This window comes from Melospiza georgiana, chromosome 4, assembly GCF_028018845.1.
Source record: "Melospiza georgiana isolate bMelGeo1 chromosome 4, bMelGeo1.pri, whole genome shotgun sequence".
In the NCBI taxonomy this organism is placed as follows: Eukaryota; Metazoa; Chordata; class Aves; order Passeriformes; family Passerellidae; genus Melospiza; species Melospiza georgiana.
Genome location: NC_080433.1, coordinates 43,849,337 through 43,868,550, shown reverse-complemented (window position 1 = coordinate 43,868,550; position 19,214 = coordinate 43,849,337). Strand labels below are relative to the sequence as shown.

At 41.0% G+C, this 19,214-nt stretch overlaps 1 protein-coding gene across 1 annotated transcript; it reads right to left on the bottom strand.

Annotated features, from left to right (window-relative positions):
- Positions 1-490: 490 nt before the first annotated feature.
- On the bottom strand, positions 491-17,347 carry E2F7 (E2F transcription factor 7). Its single transcript, XM_058022764.1, has 11 exons — positions 17,078-17,347; positions 14,946-15,114; positions 12,257-12,538; positions 11,452-11,610; positions 10,202-10,339; positions 9,181-9,375; positions 8,448-8,532; positions 7,281-7,800; positions 6,122-6,392; positions 4,145-4,569; positions 491-3,593 (listed from the first exon to the last, which is right to left on the bottom strand). Exons 1-11 carry the CDS (start codon positions 17,327-17,329, stop codon positions 3,417-3,419), a joined length of 2,673 nt encoding a protein of 890 aa, XP_057878747.1. The 5' UTR covers positions 17,330-17,347; the 3' UTR covers positions 491-3,416.
- Positions 17,348-19,214: the final 1,867 nt, after the last annotated feature.

The window sequence follows — 19,214 nt, the reverse complement described above, 5'->3', positions numbered from 1 at the left end:
CGCGGCTCCGGGCAGGCCTGGGGGCGCTCCCGGGGCGGCCAGCCGAGCATCACCGGGCATGGCTTTGAGCCTCATCTTAATGTTCTGTCTCTGAGCCTCATCTTAATGTTCTGTCTCAGTACTAAGCAATGAAGTTGTTTTTGCTGTATGTTCCAACATACAGCAGTCACCCAGTCTCGCCCTGGCCTGCCCCAGGACTTTAAGAGCCAATTGACATCACGCTGCTCCTGGTGCCTGCAGCAGCTGGGTGGGAATTGTGCCCATGCTGTGGGCAATAGCTGGGGGCTGGAGCCACTGGGGTGAGCTAGTATCTATCCTCTGCTAGTCCTGCAGTGCTCACAGCCAACAAAGACTCCTCACCTGGACATGTGGTGCAGGAATATTTCTTTGCAAGATTGCCCTTGAAATTCTTCCGTACTGAAATCAGAGCCTCAGTTTTAAGTTCACTTTTTATTCTGTAAAAGTTTAATATTTTGCTAACAGATAGTATAAAAAAATATTCAAACCAACAGTGTGATTGGAGTAAAGCTATATGCTGACAGGTAAACAGATAGCTAGACAGCAGGAAAAGCAGGGCATCTAATCACTGAAGAACAGTTATAAACAGCAATAAAATTAATATCTATATTAAACTAGCAGTGCAAAAAAAAACCAAACTGGAAGCAGCTTTACATTAAAAATACAGCTTTTTAAATACAGAAATAGCACCAATTTACAGAAGACAATCAGAAATGTAAACGTGGCAGATAGATTCAAGTATAAGTTACATGCTCAGCCTCCTCAACAACTGACTTGGGACAGAAAGGTTTCACAAACCCTGCAGAACTTCCTGGGTATGCACTTTGTCTCAGTGCAAATACAAATTCTGCTTTTCCAAAGCTGCTTTGCTGATGAGTTGTTCGTAGTTTATTTAAATTCTTAGCTTTCAGTGAAGGTAAAGATAGGAAAGGTAAACTCATTCCTTCCTGACAGCCAACTGCTCCCCCTCACCAGCCCAGTTCAGCAGCTCGGGTACAGAACATAGCTGCCCGACTGCTTCAGTGGTCTCACTCTATTTTAGTGAGAATTTTGCATTGACAAAAATCAAGACAGCATATCAACATCCTTTTCTCCTAGGCTCAAAACCTGCCTTCCCAGCCATGACTCACTGAGAAGAGGGAGCCAACCCTCATTTCCATACCTGCTGTATTTACAGAAGCTCAAAACTGTAAGCAGAAATTGGAAACGGAAAATCCATTTTCACTCCCTGCATTTTCAAGTATAGTTAAGTTAGTTATGGCACACAGTAACATCACCAACAAAGAAAGGCAATTTTGGTGATGATGCTTCAACTGGAGCAAAGAGCCAACATTAGCTCTAATCCTCCTCCCTGCTTCCAGCTGCCATTTCACTAAAAGGCTGTACTGTAGTAGAGGGAGAGAGAAGAGACAAGGGTTGGAGAATCAGCACCAACTGTTTTCCCTGGAACCCCAGCAGCAACACATGCACCCCAGCAGAAGTGCAGGGGCAGCACTGTGCTAGTTACACACTGCTTTTCAAAGCAAAATTCATCTAAGTGGGTGTATAAGAAGAAATAATTCAGAAGAAAAAACTGTAAACTTTCATAACTGTAGTGTCATTAAAATATATAAAAAATTAGCAGTCTGAAGATGTGTCTTTACCATCCCTGAAATTTCCTATGATAATTCTGCTACAGATTTTGTTTGAACCAGGGCTAACCAAGCCCTCTCAAAACCTGTTATTGGTCTATTCTAAGAGAAGGCCACATTACTCAAACCCTCAGCTTCACTAAAATTCTTTCTTAAATTTCATTTTCATTATAAAAATAGGATGCCCTCATCAAATCCCCAGCCTCAAAGTCCTAACCTCCCTTGACCAATGAAATAGCACATCCAAGAGTGCATCTACCCTTGGAAAATCAATGCCAGTACCAAAAAGAGCGCTGATCATGCCAGCCATTTGCTAAAAGTCCAGGCTAATGTAATGTCAACAGCAATACTTTCTGTCTTTTGAACAGGAGACTGCACACATTTATTTGCAGTTTGCTACATTAGTGAAAACATACCCAAACATAAGAGCATTAGCTCTTAAAATTATATCCTATGTTGATAATAGCACCATCTATTATTTGAGAATTCTGAATGTGAACTGTTAAAACTTTTCTTCCTCATTATCTTCTCTTAGGGTATACTGATAATTTTTTATTAATTTTTTATATTGCTTTAAAACTCAAGGCTCCTGCTCTATTCAACTTCTTTTTCTGGTTTATATGGATAAGATCTCCCTTGTCTTCCCAACATGCTCAAAAGCACTATTAACTAGTCATAAAATTCCTGCAAGTGAAGAGTTAGGCACTTAAGTACATACCCCTTAAGTACACTTAAGTAAACAGCTAAGTAGGCACTTAGTAGACTCAGGTTAGACTGAATCTAATCATGAGTGAGGTTAATGACTTATCAGTGTTCCTTGGTCATAAAGTCTAGAGTGGATATATAAACAGGAGATGAAATCTTAGCACAGTTCTCTCAGTGGTTTGTCTCTCTCAAATCACTTTGTCAAATCTGATAAACCATTCAGGTTTTGTATTCTTTACATCTAACTTGCAAATTTTGATCAAAGTAAAAAAACCAAAAAAACCCAACCAACCCAAGGACTAATACAGTTCATTAACATAACTATAAAAATGTTAACATTCACAGTTATTTTGGTCTTAATATTTCTCACATGTATACATTCAATCATACCGTGTTATTATTAGGTTTTTCTAACCACAAGTGCTGGGCAAATTGTACAACAACGAACTGACATTCAAGTAATCCTACCCTGAGAAAATCTGTTATTCTGAAACTGCAAAAATCCTTTTTTGCACTAATCCCACTCCAACATACAAAATTAAAAGCAAGAGGCTGCACTGCAGAGGCATGCTTTGATAGTTTGGAACCAAGCAAGCAGTTGCTTTCACAACTGCAAGAGTTTATAATTTTCACCACAGATTTACTCAGGGTAAGTAGAGTACATGCAAATGAAATGCTTACCCCAGATAAGTGCTAGACATCTCATTTAAACTATGAATTAAGAACCCCTGGGGACTCCAAAAGAATTTGTTTGCATCTCCTCGCAGAAATAGAGAGTTTTCCAAATTAAAATCACAATTACAATTTGATGCCCACAAGGCTGTGTGAAGCACAGAATCTGGATTCAAATCAGTACTGAAGGATCAATTCATTAAAAGGATTTCTGTACCAAGGGTGACTTTGAAGAAGATGGCTAACAGAATCAGTGGGTGAATGCATAGTGGGGAAGCATGCCAAAAGGGGTGACATTTTAGCATGCTCCTCTTGCCAGGTAAGAGCTTGGTCTCTTGGAATTGTTACAGGGTCCGAGGACAATCTGCCCACCTCTTGCAAAGAGTGGAATTAGTCAGGGCTGGTACTAGAGATTTCCAGTCTCCTCTGCACAGAGCTGGCACTTCTGGTCTGGCTGCCTTCATTTTTCTTCCATGCCACAGGGTCTCCAAGACTTCCAGGAGTTTTGAAAAATGCCTCATGATGTGCAGGACGAATACTCTTGGGAGTGAGAGGAGTTGATGAAGGCTATTTGTGAAAAAAACAAAACCCCAAGGTGATTCAGCAGAGTTCTCTCAAAGTCTACACATAAGCAGGCAAACAGAGGACTGCTAGAAGACATTAATCCCTGTACCCTTTTCCATTACATAGTGAAGAGAGGTCAGAACAGGGTTGAGGGGATAATCCAGGATACTACTACCTGAAAAGTGCTGCAACCAGCTGATTCCAGAATTCTGACACAACCCTCCTGTCCTCCTAATGTTTCTCTGTAGCCATAGCATAACACATAATGACAGATGGGGGGAAAACTCTTAGATTGCTTGGGGGACTTTAGAATTTCTGTAAGTCATAAAACCATTTCACTGTTCAGGACTAAATGTGCTATGCTGGGCTATGACTTCAACAGTGTCCCATATGCTGTGCCACCCCTAAGATGGACACACACAAGCTCAGTGGAAGACAGCAGCTCTCAGTGCCAACTGGGCACTGACACAGAGGCACCAGCCTGCCACACATGCTGCCATCAGGCACCTTGCACAGCTCCTTCATCACCACTCCTGCCCACCTTTCCCCCTTACCTGCTGCAGCTTCAGAAGGGTCACCGGGTGTCCCATACACACAGGGGAGTCCAGCTTAACAGCACTGCAGGATCTTGTGAGCACAGGGCTCAGGTGCAGAGCGGGGTGAGCCGGCTGCTGTGGATCCACCGAAGGGGCGGGTGAGACCTTGGGGGTGACAACGGCCGTGGTGCTTATGAACACAGGGGTGGGGGATGCCAGGCTGGACACACTGAAACTCGTGGAGGCAGCAGCTGAGAAGGAGCCATCAGGAACCGAGGAAAGAGGGCTGGTGAACGAGGGAGAACAGACGAGAGGGAAGGAAGCCAAGGCTGCTGATGGCACCATGACACAGGGTACACTTAGAGAAGGCAACTGGTTTGCAGCCAGGCTGATGGCACCAGGGGCTTGGTTTGCAGAGAACAGAAAATTAAAACTGCTTAATCCTAAACCAAAGAGAGAAAAAAACAAAGCATTAATAATCTTGAAAAAGGGAATTAAACTATTGTAACTTCATCTACAATAGGAAAAGTATGTGACATTAGAGAAAAGTCTGCCAAGGAAGTAAACTATGACAAAACAATAAAAAATAAGGAAGAAAAGTGTCACAATCCCCTAACTCTGCTGTCCAGTTCCCTTTCCTTATTTGCCTCCATTTCGCCCCCTAATTGTCTATTCACTGTACATGCATCCATTTACTTTGGTCATATGAAGTACCAACCACACCCCTTGGTGTTTTCTGCTTCTAACTTTGATTACAAGCAACATCCTGGCTAAACAAACTCTTTTTTTCCACTAACTGGAATCGTCCTCTGCTATATGAAAACATAGACATTACTTTTAATGAGGAAAAAAAAGCCAGACAAACCAAACCCAACAAACGGGATGTAGTGAGAGCCCTATGTATTGGATAAGTGGGTCCTAGTTGCTCTAAATGAGCCACAGCTGTGCAGTCCTTAGTTGGGCAGCAGCTGTGGCTTGCAAAGATAACTGGGATAAAAGGGGGTGGTGGGTCGAGAACCCAGGAGGAGTCCCTGTGAAGCCATGAGGAACTGCACAGCAGAGAGGAGCTGCGTGGTAGAAAACCAGCTAGAAGGTATGGACTTTAAGAATATCATAACAAGAGTATGAGACTCGAGAAATATGAAATACAACAACAACAATAATGGGAGACACCCACAAGGATATGTCACAGAGGCATTAATTTTGCCGAGAACAGCTGAACTACTGTGTTGAAGCAGAAGCTGCTCTGGCTCCCAGTTTGTCTGACCTTCCAAAACACCAGGATCAGCATTTTTAAACTGAGCATCTCCAACCTAAGTGAAATGCCATAGACCCCACTCCATGTCACAAGTGAATCAAAACTAAAGCAGTAGTCATGGAAATCTGCCACACATCCTGTTCCTGCAAAGCAGTCATCCACTGCACACAAACACAGGCACAAAACAAGGTGGACACGAAATCCCATTGCAGTATTTGCAGCTGCTTCCTCTAGATCCCCACAGTGTCATACAAGCAAGGCTGGCTACATTCCCAGTGCCTTGGGTTTCAGGAGTTACACTGATAATGCATGATACAAGACAGTACAAGGTCTGAAGATGATGAAATTCATACACTCAGGGGATGCTGCTGTTCTTTATTGGTCAGCTTTCTGCCAAATCTAGACTTCCAGCTCCTTTGACTTTTGAATGTTGGATAACTGTCTTTTTTGTACATAATTCAGAATTCATAATTCATAACTGTCTTTTGCACATAATTCAGGCATGCAAACCCCACGTTGTTCAATGCTATTCATGTTTGGGAACCTCAGAAAAATGTCTCTTTTCAGACGAGCAATAGTTCACATTGAGTCAAGAGACTTCAGAGTTACTAAACTACTACAGAGAACTGCTGTCAGGGTTTTTTATGCTAAATATTCACCTATTTTTAGGACTCAGTATTTGCTCTGTGAACAGATACAGAGGCTTGGGTGCCTCTAGGTCTCATGGCTGTCCTTACCAGCAGTAGGCTGAACATAAAGATACTGTGGTTGGAAAGGTTGATTGGCATTTTCTTTAGAGATGTGCTCATTTCCTGGAGGGGGTTCATCAGGGTCTTTGCTCTGGGATTGTTTTTCTTGCTCCTGACAATCTAAAGGCTTAGTGGACTCCTGGTTTGCATCCTCTGGAGCAGCAGGACTTGCAAGGCCAAGACGATTTGTTTCTAGATGTACAGCAGCTGAACAGCCACTTCCTGGGGAAGGTTCTGCCTTGGGTGACTCAGGCGGCTTCTAAGCAAAAAACAAAAATGGAAATGAAGACTTCCATTTACTTCCATTTATTTCCAAACTGAAATAAAACAGTGCAATATCTCTCATGAACCTTGCTCATGCATCTGTGCAAAGGACCAGCACAAACCTGATTAGCAAATCACCAAGTTAAAATTTTTGTTTGGGGATTTGAAGAGTCATATTAGCGATACCTAAACCCTGTGCTGTTTGCTGCAGTTCACATTCAGTACTTGGATACACTACATAAGAAATACCTGACCTCTGGGACTACTTTTTTATTGATAAGGAAAAACATTTGATCAAATGTTTTAGATTCAATATTCAAATGGCTTATATGACATGATGTGCTTGACCCCTACTTTCAGTATTTAAGAGAATTCTGAGATAACTGCACATCACCTTCCTCATCATTATCTTTCTCTAACCAGCCTGCTGTGGGCAACAAGAGAGAGGTGATGAGGCTGGAGAGTAGGGGGAAAGAGCAAATCACATTTGCTATAGCTCAATAGAGTAAGCAATGCTGCTGCTGTCTGGGAAAGCTCAAGCTAACAGGGGAAGATGAGAAGTAATAACTATATTGATTTCTTCCCCTCTGACCAATTGCTTTGCTGCAGAAAATGATCAGGACACTAATTCCAAAGAACAGCTGAGCATCACATCACTATGCAAAGCAACCCAAGTCCATTTTCCCCTGGTAGTGTGAAAACATCTCCCAGTTAATGCTCATACTTCCTGACACAGCCCACTTGCAAGTTCATGAACATGTGGGAGGCAGCATGTTTATCTCTCAAGAGCAGTGCACTGAATTTTCCCTTCTGAAAACACTGTCTTAGGCAAAAGTCTTTCCTTGCTATGAGAAAGCCTAAGTGATAATGAAACTCACTTTACCTTGGGTACTACAAGTGAGAGGGGCAGCTCACTGTGCTCCAACGTCTGCTTTTTGGCAGCTGGTTCTTCATCATCTGCAGGTGCAGAGGGCGATGAGCACTTGTGGGAGCTGCGCTTTTGGCAGGCAGTGGGACGTGCAGCAGCCTGACCTTCTGCACTCCTGTTTGCCAGCTCTCCTGCAGCGGGCAGGGGCTCGCTCACGGTATTTTCCTGAAGACCACCACACAACATAAAAAGGGATGAAGATGGGAAGCACAGGAAGGGTTGGTTGGGGACCAGGGTAGGTTTTCCATTTTCTGTTTTGGAGGCTGCTGGCGTGGAAGGGTGTGAAGCCTGGCTGCTGATACCATTTGGTAGGGAGAAGCTTGGCACATCTGCCTGAACCACAGGGAATACTGCCTGAGGCAAAGGGTTAACACAAAAATCAGAGTCCCCAGGAACCGGAAGAAGGGAGAATGGTAAACTTAAGTTGGAGTTCTTTGCTGAGTTTAGTATCGTTTTGGTGTCACAAGCTTTATTCCTGAAAAACAAACAAAAAAACCCCAAATAGTAATGAAAAAAGGAAAAATATTTATTCCAAAATTAAACACCTATTTTATCCTTAGAAGCAAAGAGATATATATTTGGACATAAATGTGGAAAAATTCAACCCCCAAACAACAATTTTTACACAGTTTACAAGAAGGGTCACTTTTTATCATTTCTAGTAACACAGAAGCAGAGTTCTCAGGTTTCTGATCGACCAATAATGCTTTTGGCTGCACTTGACTAGTCAGTCATTCACAAATGAATTCAAATTGGAATAGGTGTAGAGAAGACAGAGATGCCCTTCCACAGAATCATAATTTGCTCAACCTACCCAGATAATAGGTCAAAGGATGCAGGAATGACCTTTATAAACACATACGACAGAAAGAACTACTGAAGCAAAACACCAACAGTGGTACAAGTACAGATGGGTGTAAAATGACCATGGGAAAAAAACAAAAAGCCATGCTGATATCCAGCAATATTAAAATATTAAAATTGTAACAACAAGACTTTATTAGGTTTGTTATTTAAGTTACTTTATAACTTTTATATCTCAGTCTCATCAATGGAATCTCTCCTTAAACTAAACATGACAAGCACAAAGCTGTAACTGGACAACTGCTAAGACCAACCTACCCAGTATCTTCCTCTATTTTCTGCCTGCAGACAGCTGCTAGATTTATCATTTTGGAGCAATTTTCATCTGAATTCACAATACCGGCTGAAAGAACAAAGAGGAATTCAATTAATCACAGACAGGTTTACCAAACATATTTTGATACTGGCCATATAAAATAATTGCTATAATTTTTCAGTCCTGACACATTTTTATAACATCCACTAATCACCTAGAGCCAGAACCTGCAAGACACTCAGAACTCTCAGTCCCACTGGAGACATGTTCAACATCATTATTTCCTATAAGAGGGAACTGTGAAAAGCCCTGTAATTACTTTATCTTTTTTAACAACTATCCATTAGATTGTTACAATAAATTTCACTATGTTAGGAACCATAAAATGAAGCAAGCATTTTCTGGCTAAAAATTTTTACTTAATCAAGTTACACAGAAGAAATTGTAGTATAGTTGCTGTTAGTACAGAACAGAAATATTTACCTGTATAAAATAAACTGCAGATTCAATTGCAGTTATGGCCCAAATCCACCTCATGTAACTTTAGGCATTTGACTGGAGGCTCTAAACCAGAAGTTTCATTACCGTGTGCACAGTAGAAATATAGGTACCTCCCAAGAATAGTTCACATATTTAATTATGCTGACTCACTCAATCAAGTGCCTTAAATTGGTGCATGCCCTCATTGGGGCAGGTCCAGTGGGATAGAAAAGAACATGCTTCATTAGTAGTTACCTTGCCTCTCTTGATGTGGGCTGTTAGGCTCAGAACTGACTTTCCTTCTGGTTGCTTCACAAGTCTGTGCACGGCTAAATGAAGAGTGACGTGTAAACCTTTGCTTTCCAGTAGCACTGGTCTGGTACTGGGTACAGGCTCCTCTCTGTGTCTCTGGCAGAGGATCTGATGTTGAGCTATGTCCTCTCAGCTCATCTGTAGGGACATAATATTGTACAACAGTCCTTCAGGTAACATAGCTCATCATTTATGCTTCTGCCATATCACCAAACTTGGCGTTAAGGGAAGAGACAACCTCCATATTATCTCAAACCTCACAACAAACCCAGAACTCAGTAAGCACCAGTAGACAAGATAAGGGCTTCCTTCCTATCCAATCCATAGCAGCTACAGCAGCAGCTACACTCCACTGTGCTAGCCAGGAGGAGAAAGTGTACTAAGATAGTATTTACATTATCTTTCATTTTACTTGTTCCTGGCATTGTCCTGATGCAAATATCAAAGCCAAGGGGCTTCCCTTTGCTCTGGCTTCTTGCCAAGGAACATCATCTTAGAGATGTGCTATCCCATCACCTTGTTCTTAGCAGACAAAGCTTTGGTAGAAGGGGCCATATGCAAGAAACAGCCCTGCTGTACTTTGTTACGGCCCCTTACAAAGAAAATAATGCATTGTATAATTATTAAGGAATTACCAAAATTTTGCAACCCAGAACAGCTGTGGACCCAGATTTGAAGATGTCAGTGCTATCTGCTGTTGCTCTACAATTCACACGGTTATGCATACCATTATCTAAGTCAGTGTAAAAATACCTACAAGACACAGTATCCTTTAACACCCCTCCACAGACCCAGATCTTGGGTGCAAAGTCTAACAAGGGCAAATGTTGAGCTGGCAGCAATTAATAATTGCAGGGTGCGCATTGGACACTGAGTCATTCTTTACACACAGAAAACAACCTTTTACCACTTGGGAAGGGACAGTCAGAGCAAAAAGAAAATAAATGCAAGCTACACAAGTTACCAGTTTTTTCAGGGAATTCCACAGGCCCAATCCACTTGAAAGCTGGTTTGCGTCCTCGCTCCTCTGTGACGTGGACTTTCTTGATCAAGCCCAGGCTGGTGAGAACGTTGGCAATATCATACAGTCTTCGTACCTTTGCTAACAAGAGAGGGCAGGAGTAGATAAGAGAGTCAGGTTTACAATGCATACAGGACATATTCATGTGCTAATTTCATTCCAGACTATCACCACAGCTTTCATAGATGAGGGGGGCAAATCAAATTGGGATGGACCTAGGCCACCTTCCATGAAGTCTGCCATGCCAGCTCCCACCTGATTGTCACTGCTACTTCATAGCTTAGCTTCTCAGGTTCAAACACGTCTACCTCATTTGGATGGATATAGGTTAGGGAGTGATTACAGCAACTTGCCCAGAAAAGACAGCTACCTCCACATGGGTAAAGAGGTGGAGGTAGCTGCCTCCACATGGGTAAAGAGGTGGAGGTAGCTGCCTCCACATGGGTAAAGAGAAGCTGGCACAAGAGTGCACAGCTGAACACAAGAAGACACATATTTATAATTTCTAAAAATGTAACACTCAGAAAATCAGCTCAGAAAATCTCTGTGACTCTAGTAAATAACATCTTTGAGCTGACTATGATATCTACATATTTTCCAGCTAAACTCCTCACATTTCTTCTTATACTTGGGGTAGAATTTCAAGACTGAAGTGCAAGTACTGTATTTTAAAAGTACTTTTAAGTCTTTAAAGTCTTTATCTCAGAAGATTTATTTACTAATGCTAAGTTCTCCCATGTTATCCAAGGGATTGAAGTACTAATCCTCACTAACTGAAAGCAAACCCTGCCATCCAGCTGTAAAAGATTTCTGGGGTAAAAAGGAGAAGGAACATACTTTTCCAGAGAAAAAATTAATTCCATTAAATTAATCAATGTGCTTCAGTTCTGAAACATCATTCAGAGCAGTACAGGAAACAGGGTTTAAGTATTAAAAAAATCAAAAACAATGAATTTTCTTCGTTATTCTGAAACTGAACTTGGGAGATAATTGGCAAAGTGACTCTTCTCCACACCAAGCTCTGTTTTCACAAATATGCATTTGCAATGAAAAAAAACCCAAAACATATTCCAGGAAAAGATGCACAAATTGCTTTTGCTGTTCCGTACTGGTGTCTGTTTGCTGTCAGACCAAACATGCCCTGTTTTCTTTACTCACTAACCGATTGATTTGCCTCTCATTAGCCATCTTACTTTTAAATTTGCTGTGGTCCACTGTATCCTGGGTTTCTTCTATCAGTATCTTTGCTGCGATGTCCAGAGTGACTATCTTGGTCTTGGAGACAAGGAACAGCATGACAAACTTTTGGCTCATAATCCGCAATGACTTGTCCTTTCTGCTGTTTGCAGATGCTGTGTTACAAATAATACCCAAGGCTCTTAGCATATGTCATCCATCACAGCCAGAAAGCTAGTAAGAAGGTTTCTCACACACAAAATAAGTAAAGCATTTCCTTGCCAGAAAGCAGAAATTAATTGAAAGGCAGCAAATAACTGATTAATGCAGACAGGAGTCTCTCTTCAAAGGACAAGAAAAATTCAGACTTGCAGAAATAGCTTTTAGAAAGTGAAATTCCAAAGCTGATTCTATGTTATGTTACACAGTTTGTGCCACTGTAATTTTGTGACTCTAATGGACTTTGTAACTGAAAACCATCACGTGTTATGTGGGCAGCATGCAAAGAGTGGACAAATGAAGATGATTCTTTCTGACAGGATAAAGCATTTACTGTCAGATACAGGTGGGGAAAAAACTGGATTGTTCAGCAGAACTTCCTGCCAGTCTGTAGGACAGACAGAAACATCTGTCTTGAGACCTATGTTAGGGACAGAATAGAAGGAAGAATTCTGTACCTTCCATGGTGAATTCAGCACCTTTTCGCAAAGGAGAACTTTTTATTATTTAATTTAAAGGCAAAGCAAGGGAAAAAGTGACATAGTAAACTGGAGAAAAAGACTTTGTGTCTGTGTATCATCACACATTTAGTAATCATCCTACCAGAGGTGCAATCCTGTTCTGAAAAGTCCAGTAATGGTCTGTCTTGAGAATCTGGAATAGTTTCCTTTTTCTGTTCTCCAAATTTGTACTCTAAGTCCTGCTCCTTGTGCTGGGAGGTCATTAACTCTCCATACTGCAGCTCTCCTGCCTCCTGAAGCATTTTCAGAGTTTGGCTGAGGTTGTGCCGGCCATGCCAGCAGTATTGGTTCTTGGCCACACGACTGACCAGCTGCAATGACTCCAGGACGTTCACAATATCGTAAATTCGTCTCCGCTCAACTCCTGTTTGGGAAGTGGGGGGAGCAGATAAAAGAGACAGAGATGCTCATCTTAGTTCAGTAGAAGCAAACAGAGAACAGGTTGTTCTCTAATAGACATTTTCAGTGTTCACATGGACTCATTCTATTAGCTACATCTGTATTTGCACACTGAAAATCTGCCCTATGCATGGCCAGCTTCATGGTGTGTTGCTCTTTGTCTGCTTTCATAACTTCCAGCCCAGCCACGGCTTCAGGTCAAAGCACCTACACTGTGTTTAGAACTGACTGCAGTCTGCCAGCCCCGTTCACTCAGACCTACCCAAACTGCCTCAGGGTATTCAGAGCACTGTGGCCCTTCCTTACAGAGAGCTTCAACACACAGACACATACCTGTACGCAAGCCTGTGTGTAACAGGGCAGAAAAGGGTCTGTCACAGCATAGAGATAAAAGACCCTCATACAGGAACCAGGGGGAGTGCAGTCCTCCACTTGCATTTACAGTGACACAATTACTTTTACTTGCTAAGCAAGTACCAAGTAAAGGGGCATCAACAGCTTCACAAGGAGCAGAGTGCTGTAGAATGAGACCTACTGCTCCCAAACACAACAGAAACAAATTATCAGTGCTGGCTGGGTCTAGTCCTATAGGAAATTTATGAAATATGTCCAATATTGAGTTCAGCCTGACTGATATGAGCAAGGTTGGGGACTGAATATGAACTGGTTGGTGGCAATGCTCACGGTCCTTGTGAGCTTGTGTCCAGTGCTGTTTGAAGCCTGGCTCTTATATGTAGCACAATGTACTATATGCTGATGGCGGCATCTGCACCAAAAATCTTCTAACAGTTAACATCAGCTGAGTGGAACAAGTGCTAGTTAGGGTGAAAGGTTTTGAAAGCCTCCCTGTGGGAGGCAAGGCCGTAATGTACCTGTTTACCCATTTGAAGACTAGGCATAATACTTACCAACTTAAAATACATATTGTGTGAAACAATCCATGAGCATTTGCAAGTGTGTGAAGAATTTGGAACAAAATAGAATTCAGAAAAACAAGATACCAGTTACACCTATCCTGGTATCTGTCAGGCACCAGCAGCACAGCCCCCTTTGCGGCCTTCCGCATCCCTTCCGTGAACAAAGCAATATACATTTGTAGCAAAAGCTGTATCACGGACATCATCTGTTACATTGAGAGCAGCAACATCAGCAGGGGGGAATTTCGTGGTCGCTGAAGCAAATGAATACAAGCAAGGAAGGGAAAACCAAGGGAAGAAGGACAACCAAAACTTCCCCTTTCTGGGAGGTAAAATTTCCAACATTAACTTTTAGAAGAAAGTTTCTGTTATTTAGGAAAGCAAGTTAATGCCACTCCCAACACAGAACAAAGCACTATTCATGTTCAGCTGTACAAGGCTGGAGCATGAGCATCTCATGCAAGCACATAAAGAAGTAACTGTAGAATCTAATTTAAAATTAATTTATCTATTTACCAAATCTGTATTCTATCCTGTTTCCAATTCACTATACCAAAGCAAATAAATGGGTATTTTGAGGCCTTTCTTAACAGATTTACAGAAGACATCATTCTCCTGTTCCTTTTCTTCCTAAAACAGACAAAATTCATTTTTGCTACATCTTTTTTGTTGATACCCGAGTTTTAAACTAAATAAATCTTGTATCTACATTTAAGTCCAATTTTGTAAAGCCCTTCCTAGCTAAGAAACAACCTATCCAAGGAGTCAGATATTTTTGCTATTAATGTGTCCTGTCTGAGTCTTCTCTCCCAAGTTTTATTACTTCTTGCAGATAGTTCTTTAATCGTTCAATTAAAACCAAACCTAACAGCAGAACCAGCAAATGAGCTACTTAAAACAAGACATTTTCTCATGGTATTCTTGCAGTTCTCCCAGCACCTTCCCATCACAAGGTGATATTGAAAGGTAAGGTAACCTTGATGAACCATGTGATCTTGGAAGATACAATGTCAAACCTGTTCAGAAATCACCGAATAAACACAGCTGATCTTCTATGCATGCCAGTTTGCAATCGTTTCCCCAAATGTTTCATTTTGACAAAATTTGTGGTCTATAAATCCTCCTTCAGAGGGTTTGTAAATCCTACTTCCTTCAGTATTTAATGAATTGAATATTTAAGAAAGTAACAGAGTTGGTAAACAGCTGGAAGCAAGATCTGTCTAGCAAAAAGTGCAGAAAGTCAGAAAGCAGATTTCAAAATGGTAGTGCTACCAAACAACAAAGACACTGAAGAATATCAGGCATTTCCAAATCTTGATTAGTATGGTTAGAAGAGCATCCAGACCCTGGGAAAGGCAGATCTTGAAAGTAGTCTGTTAGAATATGATCTTTGGAAGGCCCACCTGTTAGGTAACCCCAGGTGATCAGTTACCCCAGTTTCACAGGTATACATACCAAGAATTGAAGCCACTTCATCCAAAGAAATGGTAGTTTTCTCTGTTGACAATGGATAATTTGGATAGCGAGCTAGAAACTTTTGGCACAAGAGTCCTAAGCTTTTCTGTTTTCTGCTGGGCCTCTGCTTTTCAAATTCATCAACCGTGCTGTCATCTACTATATCATACTGTTAAAAAATAAATGTTAACCCTTTAGTGCAGAGCTTTTAAAAGCAAGACATAGTAAAGTGAGGCTTATTTCAGATGTTATCAATATTTAAGATCAGATTTTCTAATTAAAAAATAAAAACATGGACTCCTTGAAAGCACACAGCACTCTAATAACACAACTGCAAGCTCTTCTTATTTCATCACACAAGATAGCTACAGAAAAATTCCTATCTGTGCAGTCATAAAATAGTGGTCATGCATAAGGAAAAAAACCAGTAAGATCAACACCCAAGACTAGTAGATGGCAAGACTATACTTGGAAAGAGAATTTCTTTTGGAAAGAAGGAAGAATACGCTCTCAAATACTTCTGGATCTAATAAAACAGGAGATGCAGAAGCCATCAAGAAGTTCCTGCAATACCTCCGTTCAGTGACTTTTACAGTGACTCTATCACTTGAAGAAACTGGTGATTGGGGATGGGGTTGGGGGCACTTTCCTCAGAAGCTATAAAAGGTGCTACTCAGTCTTTGAACCTTAAACTTAGTCAAGATGTTAGCTCAAGTAATTCTTTAGGATGGTCTGACTGTGGTCTTTCTGACCCTGCAATGGGAAAAAATAGAAGCCAGCAAAACCATGGTGGCAAGAATGTAGGAAGAGGCATGTTTATCACAAAACAAGAATGATGGAGGATTATTTTGCACTGGTAACTCTAGGGTTATCTTCTGTGTTATAAAAGGGAAAAGAAGTCTTGCCCTCTGGCAAAGAGAAGCTGAAGGTGATGGTAGCTGTGGAAACCTGTGTTTCCTAGCTTATGGGATCTTAAATTGTCATTAGCTAGTTGCAAGTAAGTTACCTTGTGGCAGGCTGGTGCTCTGAAAGAACTGAGTTTTACATGGTAAGGAAATAGCAGTATTCTTACTCTAAAACTTTTCCTTCTTTTGTATGTTACCCTTCTAAGTATAGAAGATTATTAAATGAAATATAACAAACTAGAAAATAATTGAACTCTTTATAGTAGCCACTCCAAAAATGCTGTGTGATCTCAGCAGGCTTGGAGTGGTGAAATGGACTAACCTTAAACATCAACTATTTTTTACCTACTGGACACTATGTTAGGAATGATCTCTAGGGAACTGTTTGCTTTGCTGTGACCATGAAAGCTGCAGAATTTTTTACACTACTGTTGCTACTGCAGTTGCTGTAAAAACTACACTTCCAGAGTGATCTGTACCTATGAAATGATGCTTCTCAGTAGAAGGACCCAGAACTATTATCTTGTAGTTGAAATCAACAGGGAAGGATAGCCTACAAGAAATAAAGCAGGAGAGGTAAAGCAGCAGTTGGAATAAAAAAAAAAAAAAAAAGGCACAAAGGAAGAAAACTGCAATGATGCTTATTACAATCTGATGTCATTGTCTCTAGGGACAGACTTCATGAAGTGAGGACAGGAATCAATCCCTGCATTGCTTAAGTCTTGTGAAGTAGAAATTTTAATGCCTGACCTTGCTTTCTGACCGCTAGTTTGGGAGCTGGGGGGGAAAGTGGGAATAAAGGGTTTTGGCAGACCACTTTGCAGGACAGTTGCAGATGGGGTCTAAGATTTGGAGAGTATATTCTCTCACTGTCAAATTTATTTCTGAAAAGGATGCTTGTTCAAAACAGATCTGGCATTTTTCTTTCTAACGTGGTTCAAAAGTACTTCAGTTGGGGAAATCAAACATTTAAGCTTTACTTCCTTCATTGTCCTTTTAAGTAATATTCAGGCTCTTGAGGGAATTTCAGGTCAGTTTCTAGTAACTCACTTACTTTTGAAGTCCTACTGCTCAGACATTGCTGTGTAGGCAGCAGTCCCTGGGAATGCCTTGCAATTCTGCACCATTCCATAGGGAGCAAAGAACCAGTTGGAAGAAATCTGAGGAGCAACTTAAGGAAGGTCTGAATCCTAACTGAATGCAGGATAATTGTGTTCTGAGTCTCACCTGTAACGAATCAGGTGTGTCACTCTGCTCACTGTTTTCTATGGGTCTGAAGAGCTCTTTCTTCTTTTCCCTGTCCCTCATGTCAGGACTAGCAGCACTAACCAGAATCTTCAGGTTAGCAGTAGGAGTCCAGGGATCAGCTTGAGGTCTGTCAATGATCTTAACAGGTGTAATTGGGTTTCTTTCTGGTGTGCAGCCTTTTTGCTTCGATAGATCAATAGGTTCATTCTTAATGGGAGTCTTTGGGGCCATCCTGGATCGATCATATATGTTTTCCTATTAAAAACAAAGTTTTGTTAGACACAAGAGGAAAAAAACATTCCATCAATCAATTTCATGATTCTTATCAAGTTATTTTTACTGACCTGTGCCTTGGCACTCATAGCTATATTTAGCACAGTTCTTCTGCCTTTGTTGGGAATGTTAAAATATTCTACATGCTGCTATACTGGAGGAAGTGTATTTGAGATACTGCCTTGAAATACAGAACCTGAGGTCAACCAGTCTAACCTGTGGCCCACCAGGCTTTTAAACCCTGACTGTTCTTGCAAGAAAGCATTGCCCACAAACATAAATCACCTAATTGCAGGGAAACTGAAATCATGCACTGGTCACATTACACTTAGCAAGAAAGTAGAGTTCTGTTTGAAAGGTCCCAGGTTAAAAGCCATGCTGGGGATGCAGCTCAAGCTCACAAAATATCAAACTAAAGGGGACATAACATCATCTGCAAGCAAGGCAAGTTTTGCATCTGCACTGTCTGCTGTGCAACCAACCAAGAAAATCTCCATAACTGTTCCTTTACTACAGCTAAGAGCTGCTAGGAGGAAAAGTCTGATTCATCAGCTGATTTTTATCATTTCCTGAATGAAGCTCAATTCCTTCCAGTCCCTAGCTGCCATCAAGCTTTTTTTGTATTTCAGCTATGGATCTGCAAGAACTATCACTATAGATGAACTCACTTCAAGGGACCAACTGAAGGAAGCATTATTGGTACTTTGATATAATGTATTTTATTTTGTGCTGTAAGAAATCCAATTCAGAAATTGAATAAAATCCTGAAATAAAATATTAATTTATACTGGACTACCGTAAGAACTTTCTTAAGTCTTGCCTTTTACTTGGAGTAATTTAATTATTCTGTAGCTGAAATATATTTAAATGGGTGATTCCAAAGGTCATCCTAACAGGAGCATCTAGCTAGAAAGTAGAAAAAAGTTTTAGTAGCAACTGAAACTGGCTTTTACTAGGAGCAGTTTTGTAGCATTCAGACTGGAAATAAATTTGGCATATCAAAAGCATTGTGCTCTGAGTACTGATGAACACTTCTGCATACATTCATCCTTGAATTACCCAAAAGGATGTAATAAATACATCTCTTTCTTTACAACTAACAGTCAGCCAGTTATAACTTGCTACACTGTGATAAATAGGGGTCAATTTAGAGGTCATGGTACTTCTTAGAATATATATTCATATAGTGTTAACACTCAATATTTTCTTGCAATTTCACGTTTGGCAGTGAATCAACCAAGTGATGCAGAAAGTCTATCTTCCCCTAAAGTTCCTGTTCATTATGGCTGGTGGCAATGGAACTGCAGTGAGGGCAGCTGAAGCAACCTGTTTCAGTACCTCAGATCTTCATGTTTTTGTGCAAATACCACAATGAAAAGCACATGACTATGCCCTTTCAAATCTTTATTTCCCAGATCTTCTATTTTCTACTATCATAATTACCTGCTAAGGTAAGAAACACTTTTACCCTCTTTTTTTTTTTTTTTTCAGCAGCTGCACTCTGTGAAGTCCTATCTGTATTGCACAAAATCTCAAGGGCAGTTGGTAGAAGTATGAGGTAGAGGACAGGAAAGGCCAGTCTGATGAACTTAGTGTGTGAGCAGGAGTTGAAACAAATCCCTGATATAACAGGAGTGGGATCTGACAAGAACTGTGTGAATTTTGGAGGACTCAGATTTGGCATGGACAACAGGTCATGAATTGCATCTAGTTCAGGAGACATTACTGAAACAATGAGCTTGCTCCTTGCTGAGTGGCCCTACTTAGCCTCTTGACTGGAGAACTGCACTTTATGAATACAGGCCAGAAGGCAAGCATGGTGGACATATCCATGAGTGTGTTC